Here is a 20,725-nt window from a genome sequence, read left to right on the forward strand (position 1 = left end):
GATTATCAACTTCATCTACACCCTGATCAACATTTCTTACATCACACTCATTTGTAGATTTTATAAGCCAGTTTCTTAACATTGATGCATTGTTTACTGCACACCATTTATTACACAAAGTATGATAGGTACAAACATATAATGAAGCTTCTAATTTAAGTTTTTTAAGTGAAGGACAATTAAAATCTTCAACGTTTCGTACATTAATTACAAATTTTTCAAGCCACTTTTTTTTCTCGATGCCCTTTACATAAATTGTGCGAGCACCAGCTAACAAATCCTGCAGAAGTGATTGTAATTGATCATACGGCACATCACCAGAGGTCCATTTCAGTCCATGGTAGTTGTGCATCAACCATAGATTTTCACTCTTGTATCTCCCAGGTAGGGAACTCCAACTGCAGGGTGGCTCGAACAGGAACACCATTGGTTGAGCATCTTCCTCAATTGGTAGAATGGCCAGCTCCTTGAAGATGAAGTCATTGTAGGGCCTTTTGAAGCCTTGGATGTCCACGATGAAGTCCATGGTTGCAGCAACTGAGAATTTCAGTTCATATTCCTCCTTTTTATACTTGAGATTCACCCCCCCCCACTACTTATGTTACTTTTTTAACAACACCACTGATTGGTTTATATTGTATAACTCGATCATGAATAATCAAGCAATATGCAGCTGTATTAGGTGGGAAATTAGCGCTTGATTCAAATTCCAAACGTACATCAACAGAAGCTTGTTTGAGAAATTCGTTTTGTTTTGAGCAATCTATGACAGCCAATGGTGCATAATCTTTAAATAAACTTTTGGTAAGTAGAGGCTCAGAATCTTTTCCATAGTATGATGCTTGAAAGTTACAATACATGTCATACAGAATAGAAAATTGGTGATGATTAAAATCTAAATTTAAATTTCCATAGGGATAGTATTGTGAGTTTAGGAATAATTTTACATTTATGAGATTACAGTTGTCAAAAAAGTTGGCATATCTCGTGTGATTATCTTTTCGATTGGTTTGAAAACCTAGGATAACATATCGAGGTTTTTCAACTTGTGTAGAAGTTTTTACAGTCCAAACATGTTTCTGAGTCGCAGGTATAAGTGGATATTCATACATTTCCTACGATCTAAAGCTCATACTTATAAATGGATCCTTTTCAATAAATCTTAATAATTCAATTTTCTGACGGTCACCCACAAATAAGTATGGTATCATCCATTCAATTTTATTAATCGAAATTCTAAATTCTTCACGCTCCAGACCCTGAATATTAACTATAGCATTAAGATCTGTCCGAGATCTTGTCAAAATAAGTTCATGTTTTGCATTTACAACTATTTTTCGATAGTCTTCAGCAAATCCAAGAATCATACTCAATGGTATATTAACATCAAAATATCCATCATCATTTGTCACTCTACTGATATCTTGAAAGTCAATATAACCTGCATTCTCAGCATAAATTATCTGACTAGGTGTTTGAGAAATATAAGTTTTCATAGTGGTTGTAAGACCAACATTCTTACAACGATCAATTTCAACACCATTCAGTTCATAACGAATCTCATTAAACAAATAGGAAATACCATTGCTGATTAATTTTGTATTAGTCACAACAGTATTATTAGGTTTAATTAATCTTCCATGTACATGTAAGGTACTTTTACAAGGAAGAACATATAAATCTTGATGTTGAACTGCAATGCGAATCTCATCACTATTATTAAATGCTGATGAAACATAAGGTTGATGAGAATGGATCTCATAATGTGCCAATGAATCATCATATTTCACTGGACTTAAAATATTCAAAGTCCCTTCCATTTTTATTACAACAACAGCAAATAAAAAATGCACTAATTATAGGTTTTGCTATTTTCTTTTTTCTTGACGAACTCGCAGACCGAGTTGTTTCAGAAAGAGTATGTTCTGAGATGTTAATCTCTTGTGAACTGATTGAAGACTGAATGTTTTCTGGCATTTTGACTCGTTTATATAACTTCCACCAGATTTTCTATCAAACACAATACCCATTATGCTGATTTAACGTGCAGTCGAATTGTTATAGTTTCCCCTCGAAAATTTACTAAATCTCCATCTTGATCAACAATTCGAAGTTGAATATTATGTATTGTCTTCACGGCGACTGGAAGGTAAATGACGTTTGATGGTACTTCAACAATCTTATATCCAGCCGGCACTACTGGAAAAAACTCGTGAATAGTATGGACTTTTTTATTATTAATATAAGCACCTGTAGTAATACTGCATTCAACTCTGATGGAATTCACCTTGAGTATAGCTACTGGTAAATCAGATGTATGTTTTTTATTAGGTGATAAGTGTCTCGGTGCAAAACCCAGTAATTGTGCAATTGAATCTTTTGGTTTAAAATTTATTTTCAGGCTGCTTTTAATTTCACTGCGTAACGTGTTATTATTTGGTTTTATACTTATAACTTCAGGTCCATCAGTAATGGAATTTTGAATATATTTTTCAATGTCTTCAATTTCATAACTTCCAGGAGGGATAGTAATTATTTTATTTCCAACATGAAATTTATTTTTTCCTTCATCAACATTAGGAATGGAATTAAATGTTAAAAGTTCAACAAGCCCAAGAATGTAATTTTTATTTGGTAACAATTCTATGGGAGGAAAATATTCAGCCTCTAATACAGAGGAATTACCAGAAATGGTCAGTGTGAACGATTCATCCATGATGATGTCTTTTTAAAAACTGATTGTTCACATTACTTTTCCTTTATTTATATACTTTTTAACTTATTAAAGTTTTTTGAGATAAAAATTTAAGACACAAATGACCACAATTAACAGTATTATAGTCTTGATAATTTTTATGATTATACATTATTAAAGTATTATCACCCAAATAAGTTACGAGTTCGTATGGTGGTTGAAGATTGCCAAAACTGTCAAAGTACTGTGCCTTATTTTTAATCTTTTTATATGCAACCCAATGCGTTCCAGGGCCATTTTTATCATCAAGGTTAATAATTGCTGATTCATTCTTTCGAGGTCCTCTTTTTGGTAAATCATTCCTCATAAATACCCCCCGAAAATGAGGAATTTTTAACTCCTTTGCGTATTTCATCAAATTATAGTTAGTTAATGCTTGTTGAGGAAGTATTAGAACTTTTTTTTTTTTAAACATTTTCTCTTTTTTTTTATTCCTTGTCCTTTTGTATAGGGTTTCAAGTGAAGTCCCCCACCTTTGGGAAAAGGTTTTAAATGAAGACCTAATCCTTGTCGATAAGGTTTTAAATAAAGTCCTTTACCTAGTTTAACATCTTCAATGACTTTATTATGACGTTGAGCTTCTTTTAACTGTTCTTTCGCATTACTCGCATCATTTATAGCTTTCGTTACTCCAGCAGCACCTCCAGCAAGAGCTCCAAGAGCACTTAATCCAGCGAAAATAGGAATAAGTGGTAAAACACCACCTACTTTTGAAGGTATTGGTAAAATTCGAGGTGTTAAAATCTTTTTTTTACCTCCTACTTTCTTGATAGCTTTTCGAGCAGTTGCAATAGCATCTTTGATTGTCGATTGAGCACTATTACCTGGAATTATGGAATTTCTTGCAACATCAACAATTTTCCGTAGTGCCGTACGTTTCACCTTCGTCTTCCTCCTCCTCCTCATCTTTTTCTTTTGCTTCTTTAGCCCCATACCTAATTTTGACTTGACTTTCATAGTACCAGATACAGCCAAAGCAGCTGTTTTTTCACCTATACTAGCGTCACGTGCAAAAACACGTTGTAATGCCTTTTTAGCTAGTATCCTATCAGCAACGTTTCTTGCTTCAATGTTATCTGGATTTTTTGAATATGAAATATCGTGCTCCTTACAAGCAGAATCCAAAGGATTCACACCAGGATCACCTCGAGCAAGACGTTTTGCTAATTTTGTACCTGGTCCACAGTATTGATAACCAGGCAGATGTAATTCAAATGGTAATTTGTTGATAAGACTATTCACTAGACCTTTACCGCTAATTTTGCGATGTACAGTCATACTTGCGATGTACAATCATACTTGCATCTGTAAAGGTTGGAATTGAAATGAATGGAAGGTTATAAAAGAGGTGTATTTATACCTTTTTGCCACAGTCTAAACTATGATGCGATTCAATGAACAACCTCATAAGCTACCAGTCGTAAATCTTGACTCAATTGTTCAACAACAGGAGAAGAAAGTGAAACGTCATGGTAGTTTATTGTCAGGCAGTATTCGTGCAATATTCTGTGGTCCATCAAATTGTGGGAAAACAAATGTACTTTTGTCTTTAATATTACATCCTAATGGTCTCAGATTTGATAATATTTATCTTTATTCAAAATCTTTGCAACAACCAAAGTATAAATTTTTGGAACAAGTTGTGAGTGAAGTTGATGGAGTTGAGTATTTACCATTCAGTGAACATGAAGAAGTAATTTCTCCTCAAAATGCAAAACCAAACTCTATATTTATATTTGATGATGTGGCATGTGAAAAACAAGATAATATTAGAGCATTTTTTTGTATGGGTAGACATGTAAGCGTTGATAGTTTCTATTTATGTCAAACTTATGCAAGAATTCCAAAACATTTAGTACGAGATAATGTGAACTTGTTAGTTCTTTTTCGTCAAGATGAAAAAAATTTAAAACATGTTTATGATGATCATGTGAATACTGATATGACATTTTCTCAATTTCGTGAATTATGTTCAGCTTGTTGGAATTCTGACAAGTATGGATTTGTTGTAATTGATAAAGATAGTAATTTAAATGAGGGAAGGTATAGAAAAGGTTTTGACTGTTTTATTTCACTATAAATAAAGATAATTTTTGAATTTGTTTTAGTTTAAATTGAGACTTTGATATATCAAGATGTATAATAAAGAGAAAGAATATTTACATCAAATTGCTAAAGCTAGTGAGGCAATTAGACGTAAACATCGTTTATTTAAATTAGGAAAAGAAAATGCTGAAAATCTGTTGAACGAAACCTTCAAACCTATAGTTGAAACTTTACAAAAAATTATTACCATAAATGACATTAAGCGTGAAAATTTTAAAACGGAAAGGATAGAAAAGGAGGAAAAAGGTGAAAGTAAAGAGGAAGATGATAATTTGAGTTTTAAGAGTATTGAAGATAGTGAATCAACAATAATCCCAGACTTTGAGTATGATAAACTGCTAAATAAGTATATTTACTTGATAGATCACAACAGAAAACAGTGTTTGGATCTAGTATATGGAGTACGTAAAATGCGAGATGGATCACTTCTGATTGGTGATAAACCAATAATTTTTAATCAACAGTTTTTGAATGTTGGAAATAGACGTTTTACCATTACCCCTGGATTATTGGAACTTTTATTTAAAAATAAACCGGAGAATTCACACATTAGTGATCATGATATAAATAATTATAAGCAAATTCTCATCGACTCCAATGCACATAGAAAAAAATACAGTGCTTCTGAACCTATTAATATAAGTAAAAGTTTTAAATACACTAATGTTATTTCAAATCTATTTCCTCAATCTGTAACTCCGAAAAGTAAGTCAAAAACTGGTACATCACTTCCAAAATTTATGATTACAAAAAGAAATTTTCAACCAGACTACATCTATTGGGATGATCCAAATGAGTTAGTTGATCGTTTAAGACTACTTACTGCATCACAAGCAGCTGGTAATCCAAGTCATAATAATGAAATTATGTCCATTATTGAAGAATTGCGTGAAGCTAAAATTATATATTAGAAGTTGTTTTATCAACTACATATCAGTTTCAAAATGAGCATTGATGTATTCGGTCATCCCCTCAATAGAGGAGGAACTGTAGCAGCAAAACGAGGACCACCTGGACCACCTGGAGTTGGTTTTAAAGTAGATTCAGAAGACAATTATGACTGTGGAGGGAAAAGAATTTGTAACCTTGCAAAAGCTAAAGCAGAGGGCGACGCAGTTAATTTATTACTTACTCAACGTATGATAGAGAATGAAGTGCGACTAGTATATCAAGTCACGTCTTCATTAAGGTTAGACATTGACAACAGTAATGTATTGTTAAAAATTCTTGAAGCTTCGGTAACAGATAAACTACAAAATCTTGAAAAACAAATAAATGAAAATTTTCAAGACATTGATAACAGTAATGTGTTATTAAAAACTCTTGAAAACTCTATAGGAGAAAAATTAAACAATCTTGAAAGACAAATAAATCAAGATTTATCTTATCGAAACGCTGAAATTATTGGTGAACTAGATACTCGTATGAGAGTTCTGGAAAATGAAACGAAAAATTTTGAAATACAAACAAAGAAAAATGTATTGGAGACTGACAGTGGTAATGTGCTGTTAAAAACTCTTGAAGGCTCATTGTCAGAAAAATTAAACAATCTTGAAAGACAAATAAATCAAGATTTATCATATCGAAACGCTGAAATTATTGGTGAACTAGATACTCGTATGAGAGTTCTGGAAAATGAAACGAAAAATCTTGAAATACAAACAAAGAAAAATGTATTGGAGACTGACAGCGGTAATGTGCTGTTAAAAACTCTTGAAGGCTCAGTGTCAGAAAAATTAAACAATCTTGAAAGACAAATAAATCAAGATTTATCATATCGAAACGCTGAAATTATTGGTGAACTAGATACTCGTATGAGAGTTCTGGAAAATGAAACGAAAAATCTTGAAATACAAACAAAGAAAAATGTATTGGAGACTGACAGCGGTAATGTGCTGTTAAAAACTCTTGAAGGCTCAGTGTCAGAAAAATTAAACAATCTTGAAAGACAAATAAATCAAGATTTATCATATCGAAACGCTGAAATTATTGGTGAACTAGATACTCGTATGAGAGTTCTGGAAAATGAAACGAAAAATCTTGAAATACAAACAAAGAAAAATGTATTGGAGACTGACAGCGGTAATGTGCTGTTAAAAACTCTTGAAGGCTCAGTGTCAGAAAAATTAAACAATCTTGAAAGACAAATAAATCAAGATTTATCATATCGAAACGCTGAAATTATTGGTGAACTAGATACTCGTATGAGAGTTCTGGAAAATGAAACGAAAAATCTTGAAATACAAACAAAGAAAAATGTATTGGAGACTGACAGCGGTAATGTGCTGTTAAAAACTCTTGAAGGCTCAGTGTCAGAAAAATTAAACAATCTTGAAAGACAAATAAATCAAGATTTATCATATCGAAACGCTGAAATTATTGGTGACCTAGATACTCGTATGAGAGTTCTTGAAAATGAAACGAAAACTCTTGAAATACAAACAAAGAAAAATTTATTGGAGACAAACAACGGTAATGTGCTGTTAAAAACTCTTGAAGGCTCCGTGTCTGAAAAATTAAACAATCTTGAAAAACAAATAAATCAAGATTTATCATATAAAAATGCTGAAATTATTGGTCAACTGGACAGTCGTTTGAGAGCTCTTGAAAATGAATGACAAAAAGTTGACAGTAGTGAATGAACTTCACACACAAGCTCGAAAAAATTATCCTCGACGTCGAGTTGAAATGCGTGACATTGATGATACTTGGCAAGCAGATTTGGTTGAAATGATACCATATTCCAAAGTTAATAAAGGATTCAAGTACTTACTTACAGTTATAGATATATTTTCCAAGTACGCTTGGGCTGTTCCTGTAAAGAATAAAACTGGAAAAGATGTGACTGATGCAATGAAATCTATATTTGCAAAAGGACGTAGTCCAAAAAATTTGCATTGTGATAAGGGAAAAGAATTTTATAATTCACAATTTGAGGCTTTAATGGAATTGAGAAAAATTAATTTTTATTCCACCTATAGTAACCTAAAAGCATCCATCGTGGAACGTTTTAACCGAACACTCAAAAGGAAAATGTGGATTCAGTTTAGTTTCAGAGGAAATTACAAGTGGTGTGATATATTACCTAATCTCATTTCCAAGTATAATGATACAAAACATCGCACAATTGGAATGAAACCCAAAGATGTCACTGGAGATCATGTTGAAACTTTGAAAGAGCGATTCTTCAAACTCAGAAAAATACCTTTCAGAAAATCAAAATTTAAAATTGGAGACAAAGTTCGAGTTAGCAAGTATAAAAATGTGTTTGAGAAGGGTTACACACCGAATTGGACAACTGAAATATTTACTATTGATAAAGTTAACCCTTAGCAGCACAGTGGTCAGTGCTACTGACCACATATTTTATTTAACATTTTCGATGATAAACGTGTAATTTTTAAATAAAAAATGATTGTTTCTAGCTTTTTATAGTACCATGAGTATAACTAAATAAAAGAAAAACCTAAAATATACATCATTACATAAATAAAGTATTGTTTTAAACAAAGGAAAATAATAAAATGCCACATATTTCATAAAAAATTGAAAAATAATAGATTATTTCCAAGTAATAAAATACCTATTCAGATATGGAGGTTTTTAGGGATGCTGAATATGAATCCGACGTCCGTTTTGAAAAATTCAAAATGGCGGATCCAATATGGCGGACGAGTTTTCCAAAAAGTGCTCGAATTTGCTTGAAACTTGACACTCGGGAGTTTTTGGGGTCGCTGATTACGAATCCGATGTCCGTTTTGAAAAATTCAAAATGGCGGATCCAATATGGCGGACGAGTTTTCCAAAAAGTGCTCGAATTTGCTTGAAACTTGCCACTCGGGGGTTTTCGGGGTCGCTGATTACGAATCCAATGTCCGTTTTGAAAAATTCAAAATGGCGGATCCAATATGGCGGACGAGTTTTCCAAAAAGTGCTCGAATTTGCTTGAAACTTGACACTCGGGGGTTTTTGGGGTCGCTGATTACGAATCCGATGTCCGTTTTGAAAAATTCAAAATGGCGGATCCAATATGGCGGACGAGTTTTCCAAAAAGTGCTCGAATTTGCTTGAAACTTGCCACTCGGGGGTTTTCGGGGTCGCTGATTACGAATCCGATGTCCGTTTTGAAAAATTCAAAATGGCGGATCCAATATGGCGGACGATTTTTCCAAAAAGTGCTCGAATTTGCTTGAAACTTGCCACTCGGGGGTTTTCGGGGTCGCTGATTACGAATCGGACGTTTGTTTTAAAAAATCCAAAATAGCAGATCCAATTTGGTAAACGAATTTTTTGAAAAGAACTTGAATTTGCTTAAAAGTTGTTATTTGAAGTTTTTGGACTACAGCATTTAAAAATTCCAGAAAGCAACTCGTTCTTAGCGCTACCCAGAACTAACGGCGAGGACGTGACGAGTTTCTAGTTCCATTTTTCTTTTTTTGTAGTTTTTCTTTATTTTTAATTTTTTTTGTAATTTTTTTGTTTTTTAAATTTTTTTTTTATTTTTAATTTTTTTAGTAATTTTTTTGTTTTTTTTAAAATTTTTTTATATATATAACTTAAGTTTTTTAGAAAAGAAAAATTGTTTTCAGAATGCAGGTTTCGTCTATTTGTGATATTCCAAAAAACAATTTTGTGACGAGGATAAGCATAGTGGTACATCGCAAGTAGAACAAACCCAAGCAGTTCTCTTGGGTTTCTCTCGAGTACTGCAATTGGCACAACGTCTAAAGTCACCCAAGTTCTCAGGCATATGAGCCGATTCAGACTGCCTTTTTGTGAGAGATACCTTCGGCTTATGTGCGTTTACTGTTCGCTGTTTTCGTTTTCGGCCTCTCGGTGCTGGCTTTGCCTGAGCAACCAATTTTTCTACCAGTTGTAGACGAAATTCCTTCAGAGTCAAAGTAGACTGAGAATTTTCATTTTTGAAAATAATAAATGAATTTACTACCGTTACGTCTACAAAGTACCAAAATAAACGCAACCACCATCTTTTTGACTTGCGGTCAATTTTATAAGTTGCTACTAGTCTGTCTGAATAATCAACATATCCCATGTGTTTGTTATAGTCAGAAGCTACAACTGGACAATTTACAGCTAGCAATGATCCATCTTTTTGCTTGCGGTTGACGATAGTCGTTTCAGATGGATCATGGTAATTGGATAAAAAATAAACGAGTTTTTTATCCATCCATTTGATCCACTGGAGGCCTGTGGATGAAGTCATAAATTCATATTCCCCTTTTTTCAAATTGTTATTTGACTTTTGGTTCTTTGGCAATTTGGATCGATTTGAACGTACTGTACCGCAAGCAAAAATATTCTCCTTTTTCAGATCAACTAAAAGATCGACCCCCGTAAAGAAATTGTCAAAATATACATGATAGTTTCCCACCAACCAGTTCACGGGTAAGATCTTTTATTATACGAGCGCCTAATTGTTTTTCTGGCGAATCGGATTTCCCCGTATATACTTGGAATTCGCTTATGAAACCGGATTCATCTGATCTTGTCCAACTTTTATAACCACGTTTTATTGGCTTTGCAGGCATGTATTGCTTTAAACTGCTGCGACCTTTGAATTTTATCATTGATTCGTCAATGGATTGATATTTTCCTGGATTCCAACAGGATTTGAACGTGTGACTAAGCGTATCAATGATTGGTCTCAATTTATATAGTTTGTCATAATTCGGGTGTCCTTTCTTGGGTTCATTATTATTATTATTTAAATGTAAATGACTTAAAAAAAACCCGAATCGATTGACTGTCATGAGGGAAGATATGTATGAGTCGTGCAATTGAGCATTGGATGACCAATGATCCCGATAAGAGGGTAATTTTTTTATTCCCATCAAAATATTAATTCCCAAGAACACAAGTAGCTCGACTTTTGTCACTGGCTCCTGTTTGCTGTTTTTTTGTCGTGCATATAAATTTGTTTCTTCCACTATTTTTTCCACAAGGCTGTCTGGAAATAAGCAGAAGAAAATTTCTGATGCGGTTTTTGCATGTGCAGGAATATTTGGACCTGAGTTTTTATTGAATGGGAAATCCGTTCTTGGTACATTCCGTCTACTCCAAGTTCCATCTTTTTCTACATGCTCTACCTCTTCTTCACTCTCTTCTTCTTCTTCTTCTTCCTCTTTTTCTTTAGCACTCAAAAGAAGAGGACAGTCTGTTGCACTTTTTGTTTTTTGCAAAGATTGTACATCATTTTCAGCTTCTGAATCGCACAGATCATCAACAGATTCAGAATCACTGGGAATGTCCACTAATTCTACTTCGTCCTCCATTTTTTACGTACTTACCTGGTACAATGAATGGAACGAGTGATCTTCCCAGTACAGCAGTACCAGTATACTGGTGTACTGAGATAAACGTAATAAACAAATAGGGTCAACCGGGGTAAATCCGAACGCTTTTAGTAAGTTTCAACAATAACATAAGTTTTTTCTTTAAAAAAAAAATACTTCCGGTATTCTGGTGCATGAAGTTGTTACTTTACTTCCATAGAACAATTTTATGGGGTAGCAAAAATTTTTGATAAATTACAATCGCAGGAAACTTAGCGTTCGTATTTACCTCGATACTTTGCAACTTTCCTAAAATATGGGGGTAAATACGAACGCCACTGTATTTCAGAAAAATCTTAGGGAAAATAAATTTAAAGTATTGCAATTGTTAAACTTATATAAAAACTCAAAAAAAATACGATAATAAACCTATTATGTAATAATGCATCATATATAAATACAAAAATCAAACAGGTTAAAAATTAAAATGCATTACACAATTAAAACCTTCAATAACTTTATCAAATCAACGGATTTTTGCAAAACTTGGTACAGAAAGTATTTTGGAGTGATTGAATGTAAACACAAAAATAAAAGTCAAATTTTTTAAATTCAAAATGGCGTACTTTCCTAAAACTTATTTTTAAAAATGATCAAATTTGCTAACCCTGAAACCCCCCGAGTAACAATTTTCGAGCGAATCCAATGAATTTTTTAATTCTCGTCCGCCATTTTGAATTTTGAAAAACTGACTTCAAATTGGTAATTAGCGACCCCAAAAACCGTAGAATACCAAATTTTATTAAGATCCTGAAAAACTTTTTTCAACAAACCATTTGGCAAAAAAATTGAAACACTCATTCGAGAGAACAGAGATTAAGTTTCTGCTTATTAATTACTAACGAGGATACGTATAGAAAGAAAAACTTTTTTCTATGTACTTTTATAGTGTTAAAATAATAGTGTAATCAAATAAAAACAATTTTGTGTGGCTTTGATGTAAAAAAAAATTATTAAAAATACCGTTCGGATTTACCCCAGTTTTCCAATTTTCTTGGGTAAATACGAACGGTCTGATATTATTAATAAAATTTTACAGAAGGCAAAAATCAAATATAGTTTCTGTTCTAGTATTCATAACAAACAATTATAAATAATAAAATGAATTTTTAGCTTCTTTTTCTTCAAATACGAGACAAAATACTGAAAGAGTGTCATCTTTGATTTTCAATCTGTTTTGCAATACTTGTTATCTTTGTTTATGCTGTTGCTAATTAACAAACAAAAAAAGGGATAATACTTAGAATCTCTTCAAGAGGATCTGAGGTAAAAATTCTCTTATCGAACTTATTTTTAAAAATTTTAATTAAGCTGAAATAATTAGCGTTCGGATTTACCCCCCATTCGGATTTACCCCGACTGACCCTAATAAATTTTTTTTAAAATAACTGGCAGAATAACTGAAGAAAGAATAATATAAAAGGAAATAAAAATTTCTGAAAAGAAATAAAAAAACTATTGTTTTTGAGAACAAGAAACAATTAAAAATAAAATATGAATAACAGAAGAAAGAAATAAAAAAGTTAATAAAAGAAGGAAGGAAATAAAAAAGTTCCGAAAAGATCTGATTTACTCGACTATAAAATAAAAGAATTCCACTTACCTGCGAAAATGTACGAAAATTTTGTAATGTTTCTATCTCAAAAGTCACTTGTATTTATATATTACCTTACGCATGTTGTTAGTGAGAAAATCTACTTCACCATCTTGCGGACCAAAGAAGAACTACAATTACATAAATTCTCGTTTTATCAGCAATATGGTAAAGTAGATTTTCTTATTATCTAAATGCGTTACGTAATGTATAAGTGCAGGGAACATTAGAGATAGACAAAATACAAACTTTTCCTACATTTTTTCAAGAAAGTAAAAATCTTTTACTTTATAAACTTGCAAATCTATTCTTTTTAAAATTTTTAATTACCTTTATTCTAAAATGTATTTAATTATTTTTTTCTTCTGTTATTATTTTTTATTTTCAATGTTTTCTTTTCCTCAAAAGAATATTTTTATAATTTCTTTTTAAAAAATTTTATTTCCTTTTATATTATTTTTTCTTTAGTTATTCTTACAGTTTTTTTATTGGTCGACTTCTGCGTTTATCTCAGTTCTTTTTCTGTTTATCTCAATATCTGTTGATAGACTGTTTTTTAGACGCCGAAAATGATGTCCAATCTTTCCAAAAGTTAAAAGAAGCAACAGATTGTCATATTTTTTTTACTACAAAGAATTGCAACAAGAAAAAAGTCAACAAGAGATAGAGAATGTAGAGAAAAATAGAGCTTGTAGTGAATATAGTGTACAAAAAATGGATGTTTCATTCACCTAAAACTTTGGTTCAAATATTTCTGCACATGCAAAAACAGCATCAGAAATTTTCTTCCGCTCATTCTGGAATTGCCCTATTATCAGGATTATTGGTCAGACAATATTTAATTCCATACATATCGTCCCTCAGGACAGTCAATCGATTCGCGTTTTTTCTAAGTCTATATGTAAGGACACCCGAATTATGACAAATTGTATAAATTAAAATCTGTCATTGATTTGCTTAGTCAAATGTTCAAAAACTGTTGCAATCCAGGAAAGTATTAATCCATTGATAAATCAATGATAAAATTCAAAGGACGGAGCAGTATGAAGCAATACGTGCTCGCAAAATGAATAAAATGGAATTTTAAAACTTCGACAAGATTAGATGTTCTCAAAGGCTGGGTAGTGTAAAAAACAAGTAACATTGTGGAGTTTGTAAATGCTGCAATCTATGAATAACAAACTTGGAAGAATTCAAACAACAGGTTTCAAGCAAAATTAATCACTTTTCGGTAAACCGCATCGCCATATTAGATTCAAGCACTTTCCGAAAAACTCGTTCGCCATATTGGATCCGCCATTTTGAATTTTTCAAAAAGGACGTTAGATTCGTAATCAGCGATCCCGAAAACCCCAGAGTAGCAAGTTTCAAGCAAATTCGAGCACTTTTTGGAAAACTCGTCCGCCATATTGGATCCGCCATTTTGAATTTTTCAAAACGGACATCGGATTCGTAATCAGCGACCCCGAAAACCCCCGAGTGGCAAGTTTCAAGCAAATTCGAACACTTTTTGGAAAACTCGTCCGCCATATTGGATCCGCCATTTTGAATTTTTCAAAAAGGACGTTAGATTCGTAATCAGCGACCCCGAAAACCCCAGAGTAGCAAGTTTCAAGCAAATTCGAGCACTTTTTGGAAAACTCGTCCGCCATATTGGATCCGCCATTTTGAATTTTTCAAAACGGACATCGGATTCGTAATCAGCGACCCCGAAAACCCTAGAGTAGCAACTTTCAAGCAAATTCGAGCACTTTTTGGAAAACTCGTCCGCCATATTGGATCCGCCATTTTGAATTTTTCAAAACAGACGTCGGATTCGTAATCAGCGACCCCAAAAACCCCCTATAGCGTACTTGATAGATAATTGTCTGTTAATGAAAAATGTATGCTTCAAAGGGTTAAACAAACTCGACCTGTTACTTACTTGCTAAAGGACTACCAAGATCAACAAATTAGCGGAGGATTCTATGAAGAGGAACTTCTTAAAGTGAAATATTCCGATGTATATCTTGTTGAAAAAGTACTCAAGAGGCGTGGAAATAAAATTTTTGTCAAGTGGTTAGGCTTCGATAGTACTCATAATAGTTGGATAGATAAAACAGACTAATGTTAAAACAAAAAAAAGAATCATTAATGAATCATTAATGAATCAATAATGAATCATTAATGAATCAATAATGAATCATTAATGAATCATTAATGAATCATTAATGAATCATTAATGAATCATTAATGAATCATTAATGAATCATTAATGAATCAATAATGAATCAATAATGAATCATTAATGAATCAATAATGAATCAATAATGAATCAATAATGAATCATTAATGAATCAATAATGAATCATTAATGAATCATTAATGAATCAACAATGAATCAATAATGAATCAATAATGAATCATTAATGAATCATTAATGAATCAACAATGAAATAATATTAACTAAATGTTAAAACTAATTTTAAGCTTTGATATGTATTAATTACTTTTAAAATTTTTAAAAATTGTAATATTTTGTTAGGAATAAATGAATAAAATTAAATGTATCTGGTAAAACTGTCTATTTATTTAGTAACAATTTTTATATTTACAAATTTTCACACACATACATTATAAGCTTAATCTCTTTCCTCTATTCTATAATGTCCCCAAGCAAGAGTATCATAGCTATCTGGTAATAAATATCGTTTGTCGTCCATTGGACTTAAAGCAACTTTAAGTTGTTTAACAGTTTCAACTTTATGAAGTCGTGATCGAATTACATGTTGAGTTCTTGTCTGAATTGCAAAATTTTGTAGACAGTCAGTATAATCATTGAAATTGATATATTTTTTTACAACTAACGATCTAACTCCCTTAGCTTTCTTTGTAAAATCCTGACCGTTTACACGAATACTATACATCTTACTCCTTAAACCAACAAATTCTGTGATTATTTTTCCACTACATTCATCTTTCATAAGTCCAAGTACTTTGTTGTTGGCTTGAGGAATATTATAAATATTATCCTTTGGATAATCCGACGTATCAAACTTATGAATATCCTCCTTCATATCCACATAAATATCAGCGCACTTTATTTCATAAATTAAACTATCGGTATCTGTATACATCAACTTACAAGATTCACCATACTTTTTTAACATGTAGTCATAATGAAAGTCATAAATAAGTAACTTGGATACATCGAGTACTGCAAAACCAATGTAAATTGGTTTGTTCATCAAAATTTCGGTTTTTCTTAGTTCAATTGCAACCAAATTTTCACAGAAAATTGACCGACTGTGAAAATTTGGTTTAGATATCAGAGCCTCAGCTCCATAGCGACCCTCCCACTTAGTTACAAGTTTTACATCGACGTGTTTGCGTACATTTTCCATGGTTTTTCCATAAACGGCATTATTCATGAGTTTAAACAGATTCTTTTCAAATTCATTTGTCGCTTTAGCTCTTTTTGCAGTATTAAAGTCAATATAAGGCTTAAGCCACGTTGATTGGTTAAATTGCATAACTCTGTGAATTTTTACCAACTTGAGTCCATTAGCAAGAACTTGTTTTAATACTCTATAATGGATAATGTACTTGCGCTTAGGATTCAATGTAGTTAAAAGCTTTGCTTGTTTTGATTCCGATGGTGGATTTGAATGTTCTGAGCAGAATGGAAAATCACTGTGACTGTTGTGCAATTCTATTGGATAATCTAAATCTACTTCTAAAATGTAGCCAAAAGGTGAATCATCTGATATATTAAAGTCAAAATTGTCGTCAACTTGAACCCACTCAAATCCACCATAAGGGAGTGGTTGTACCATACCCCAACCGTAAAGATTGTTTGCATCAAAATACATAATGTACTTGACCTCCTCATTTTTATTAAAATTTTCCATAAACGGATTATTAGCACAAGCATAGCGATTGCTACATTGACTTATACCTCCTCTCACACCACGTTCAAAAAACATTAGTTTGTCAATGTCTGTCAACAATTCTAACCTTACATTAGTATATTTTAACATCGCGTCCCAAGTTAATCCAGGTGTAGTATAGTAATGAGCAGGATCAAGTCTATAAGCTTGTAAGCACTGATCTCTAAAATTTTCAAAGATGTCGGCTAATAGTAAAACATCTGTTTTCATGTATAAATCAACATATTCACCGAGATTAGAACAATTAAATGTAGACCAAACACGTTGGGCATGTAAGTAATCTTCATCAGAAACCGTACTATCATTCAATGTACTATAAAATTTTTCTTTAGCAGGTAAGTTTGTTTCTTCTAATTTTTGACGAGAATCCAAATATTCATACGGTAAAACCCCTTTACGTGTAAGTAATTCAATTTCTTCAGAGGTGAAGTTTGAAAATACTTGATTCACAATTTTATACTCGGATAGGTATGATGCCAATTTCTCCAAAGACGATGCCATGAATTTAAATGAGTCTATAAATCGAAATTTGATTTCCGTTTCCTTTACATATTTAGTAAAAGAAATATATTTTTCTTTATTCAGTGGTAAAAGTTCAATCTTTCCCGAAAATTCTAAACAAATGTCTCTAATTATAAAATGAGCATCATACCCACTCAAATTGTGAAATACAACTGGTACTACTCGTGAATCTTGATAATTTAAATTACATTTTTCATGAGCTGCACCTCGATATTTACCAGTTAAGTGGGAATGATCTCGAACTTTCTTCTCACGTGGTAAAAATGGTCCTTCACAAATATGACATATTTGAGCATCAACAAAAGCTTCAATCTCGTCATGTGTCAATCTATCCATTGGAATAGGGTTTTTAAAGATATTGTCCAGAGTTCCAGCCAACTGTTTCAACTCCTGGGCGAACCACTTGGCAGCATCTGTTCCATCTGGGCAGGAATTGTATTTGGATAACGAATCATCATAACTGCATTTTAAATAATATCCAATACTGAACATTTCATGATGTTGAATCACTTCAGTATTACAATTGGTTTCTTCATCTTCGACAGGATTCAACAAACACTCACAGTCAGCGTAGATTACAAATGGAACTTTTTCTCTATTTCCATAATTTTTAAACTGAATAAAATTCTGTCCTGGTTTGGGAAGGTTTATTTTACACTCATTTAATGTCTTGCACTCCTCCTCATGTCTGGCTAATCTCTCCTCCGTGACAAAGTAATGAAGACATCGATCACAGATGTGTTTCTTATGTCGATTGGATGAAACTTGAGAACTTACAAGCGCGGACAAGTTCTTAATCCATACATAATGGTAATTAATTGGTACAATAACATCAGAAGCAGCAGGAATAGTTGTGAGAGTTGATCCTCCTGCTGCATTATCACTGTCAACCTCATTCTCATAGTGACTTTCCACTCTTAGTAAATTAATATGTCTTGCCTTTTTTTCTGAAGTCAAGTGTAATGAGACTGTGTTGTACTTTTTGTTTATTAAGCGAAGTCCATACAGATTAATAGAGATGTCATTTTGTTTTTCAAATTTTGTTATATCTTTTAAGGAAACAGGAAACTCGATTCCGGTAAAGTTCAATTCATTTCCATATCTGAAGTAATTATTCATCAACTCTGGGTGTTGAACTATTGGGTGTAAAGCTGATAAAACAGCCCACTTAAAACACATTGTATCCATATTTTTAACATTTATACATGCACGCTTTGCTTTGATTTCGATAGGTAAATCAATGTAGGACCCAACTCGTATTGCATTATATTTGTTAATGTTGATTTCCAATTTTATAATTGAATGAAGTGTCCATTGTGATTCCTTCTCTTCAAACTCCTCCACTTGTTTTAATATAGGCTCTTTAACATTTTTGCTATACCATTCAATTAAAACAGTTGTTGGAAAAATTATATTACTTCTCACATTAAAATACTTGGGCTCAACTTTCTCTTCATCATTAATAATTTTTTTAAACTTTGTTGTAAGCACAGCATAAACTTTCAGTGAATCATGCTTTTGTAAAACCTTTTTAATGAAATCTTCAAAAAGTACACATGCATCATCTAAAAAAGCACTTATATCTAAGTGCACCAGGTTGATAATTATACTTGTTTGAAGCCGACACTTGAAAGCATTTTCACAATCAGCCCAGCGAACACGATCATTTATACCATCCCTATTTACTTTAGGAATTGCACGTTGAATTCCAGCTCCTTGTATTAAAGAATTCTCAAACTTTGCGTGAAGACAAACAAATTCTTGTATCAGGTTTAAACATCTCTCCCTTTCTGAAGAAAAATGTAAATCATTTAGTACACTTCTTAATGTTTCTAGATTCTTTTCACAAACAGCAACCCATCTAGTCACAAATTGAGTCCTGTCGACATCGTTATTTAGTAATGGTAATAAACTCGATGCATCATCAGTAGATTTAAGAAGTATTTCACATTCATGCAGCAGCGATGCATTTATCCTTCTCTTTTTTCTAACTTCATTGCTCAACTCGGAAACTACTGTGCGCTTACCAGCCATTCTATAAATAAAAAATTAGTATGTGTAAGCATAAAATTTTTTCATACTATTTAAAAAAAAAAAAATGATTCTGCTGGGAGACGAACCCGAAAATCTCAGATTATAACTCAGGAACGTTACCCATTGCGCTACAGAACCTTGATATATATACTAATAATCTTACTTTAAAACTAAATTCAAAGTCGCTTCTAACTCTCCTTCAACAATGCTGCACGCCTCCACTGTTTTCCACATAGGTAACTGTCCAAAGTCGCCACCTGTCATTTTCACCGTTTGCCAAATTCACCACTTTGCTATAGTTAGTGTAGAGTTATAAATTGAGTGTCGAAAAGCTCGAGAGATGGAGTTGCTGGTTCCTTTAGTGGATTTGTGTACATAAAAGTTTGACATTTGAGAGATTGCCGAGTATGAATTTTTTATGTGATAATAAATAAATAGTTTACATAATATAAAAAAAGAAATTAATTAATTAAGAAATAATTGACTTTTTAATATTTCTGTGTTTTATCTGTTATTAGATATTTTTAAATATAAGAAAATTACTTGTTTAAACGTGTTGAATAAACAATAGTAATATTAACTAACATAATATTAATATGAACATAATTTAATTAACATTAGCTTTAGCCTAGGAAAAAAAGAGGTAGAAAATATTTTCGACAGGAGATAATAATTCTCAAGAGAAATATTACACACTTCTTTTTATATTTATGAGAACTAATCATCTCTTTGGAATTTTTATTTTGTTTATTCTAGTGAATGTGATAGAAAAGAACAATATTTTTTCTGAAAAGAAATATTAATATTATAGAAAAAAATTATAATTTTTTGGATTAGTTTTTTATTTTTAGAAAATTATACACAATTTGGAAGTCAAAAAAAAATTTTTTGAGACAATTTTTAATTTTTTAGATAACCTAAAAAAATATCAATTTCTCTCATGCAATTTTAATTTTCTTTACCTTGTGGAAAAAAGCGGAAATTTTTTTCAGCAAAGAATTTTTAAGAAAAATATAAATAAATAAAATTTACATCGTTTTTTATTTTCAGATAATTATACAGAATTTGTAATTTCTTTCGACGTATTCAAAGGATGAAGAGAAAGACCTTCCATTTAAAAAAAATTCAGAAATTAGTAGGACCAGTTAATATTTATGTTGCGAAAAGAATTTCACTGCTGATATCTATGATAATATTAATTATTGATATTTAGCTCAAAAGGTGGAAGTGACGTTTTGGCGAATACATCTTTCATACAACGCACCCTTCAAATATAAAATGAAAAGAATATTCGATTATTTAGAGATTACTTTTTTTGTTTGTTTAGAATAATCAAGGGAATTATTATTGATTCACTCTTTGGTACTTTTAATGAATTTTATCTGAGAGATGCAAAAAAATGTTGAACATATTTTGAAAAGAAGTTGCAATT

At 32.0% G+C, this 20,725-nt stretch overlaps 4 protein-coding genes across 4 annotated transcripts; 1 reads left to right on the plus strand and 3 right to left on the minus strand.

Annotated features, from left to right (window-relative positions):
• The first annotated feature begins 4,890 nt into the window (after positions 1-4,890).
• LOC127285568 (uncharacterized) lies at positions 4,891-5,772 on the plus strand. The gene has a single exon (XM_051311666.1). The coding sequence runs from the start codon at positions 4,891-4,893 to the stop codon at positions 5,770-5,772; it is 882 nt and encodes a 293-aa protein (XP_051167623.1).
• A 3,692-nt stretch (positions 5,773-9,464) lies between these two features.
• Positions 9,465-10,085, minus strand: LOC127285569 (piggyBac transposable element-derived protein 4-like). Its single transcript, XM_051311667.1, has one exon. The coding sequence runs from the start codon at positions 10,083-10,085 to the stop codon at positions 9,465-9,467; it is 621 nt and encodes a 206-aa protein (XP_051167624.1).
• A 142-nt stretch (positions 10,086-10,227) lies between these two features.
• LOC127285570 (piggyBac transposable element-derived protein 4-like) lies at positions 10,228-11,154 on the minus strand. Its single transcript, XM_051311668.1, has one exon. It carries the CDS (start codon positions 11,152-11,154, stop codon positions 10,228-10,230), a length of 927 nt encoding a protein of 308 aa, XP_051167625.1.
• Positions 11,155-15,429: 4,275 nt separating this feature from the next.
• On the minus strand, positions 15,430-19,293 carry LOC127285571 (uncharacterized). The gene has a single exon (XM_051311669.1). The coding sequence runs from the start codon at positions 19,291-19,293 to the stop codon at positions 15,430-15,432; it is 3,864 nt and encodes a 1,287-aa protein (XP_051167626.1).
• Positions 19,294-20,725: the final 1,432 nt, after the last annotated feature.

Source organism: Leptopilina boulardi, unplaced genomic scaffold (assembly GCF_019393585.1).
Source record: "Leptopilina boulardi isolate dan_hultmark-lab unplaced genomic scaffold, ZJU_Lbou_2.1 LbouV2_335, whole genome shotgun sequence".
Classification (NCBI taxonomy): domain Eukaryota; kingdom Metazoa; phylum Arthropoda; class Insecta; order Hymenoptera; family Figitidae; genus Leptopilina; species Leptopilina boulardi.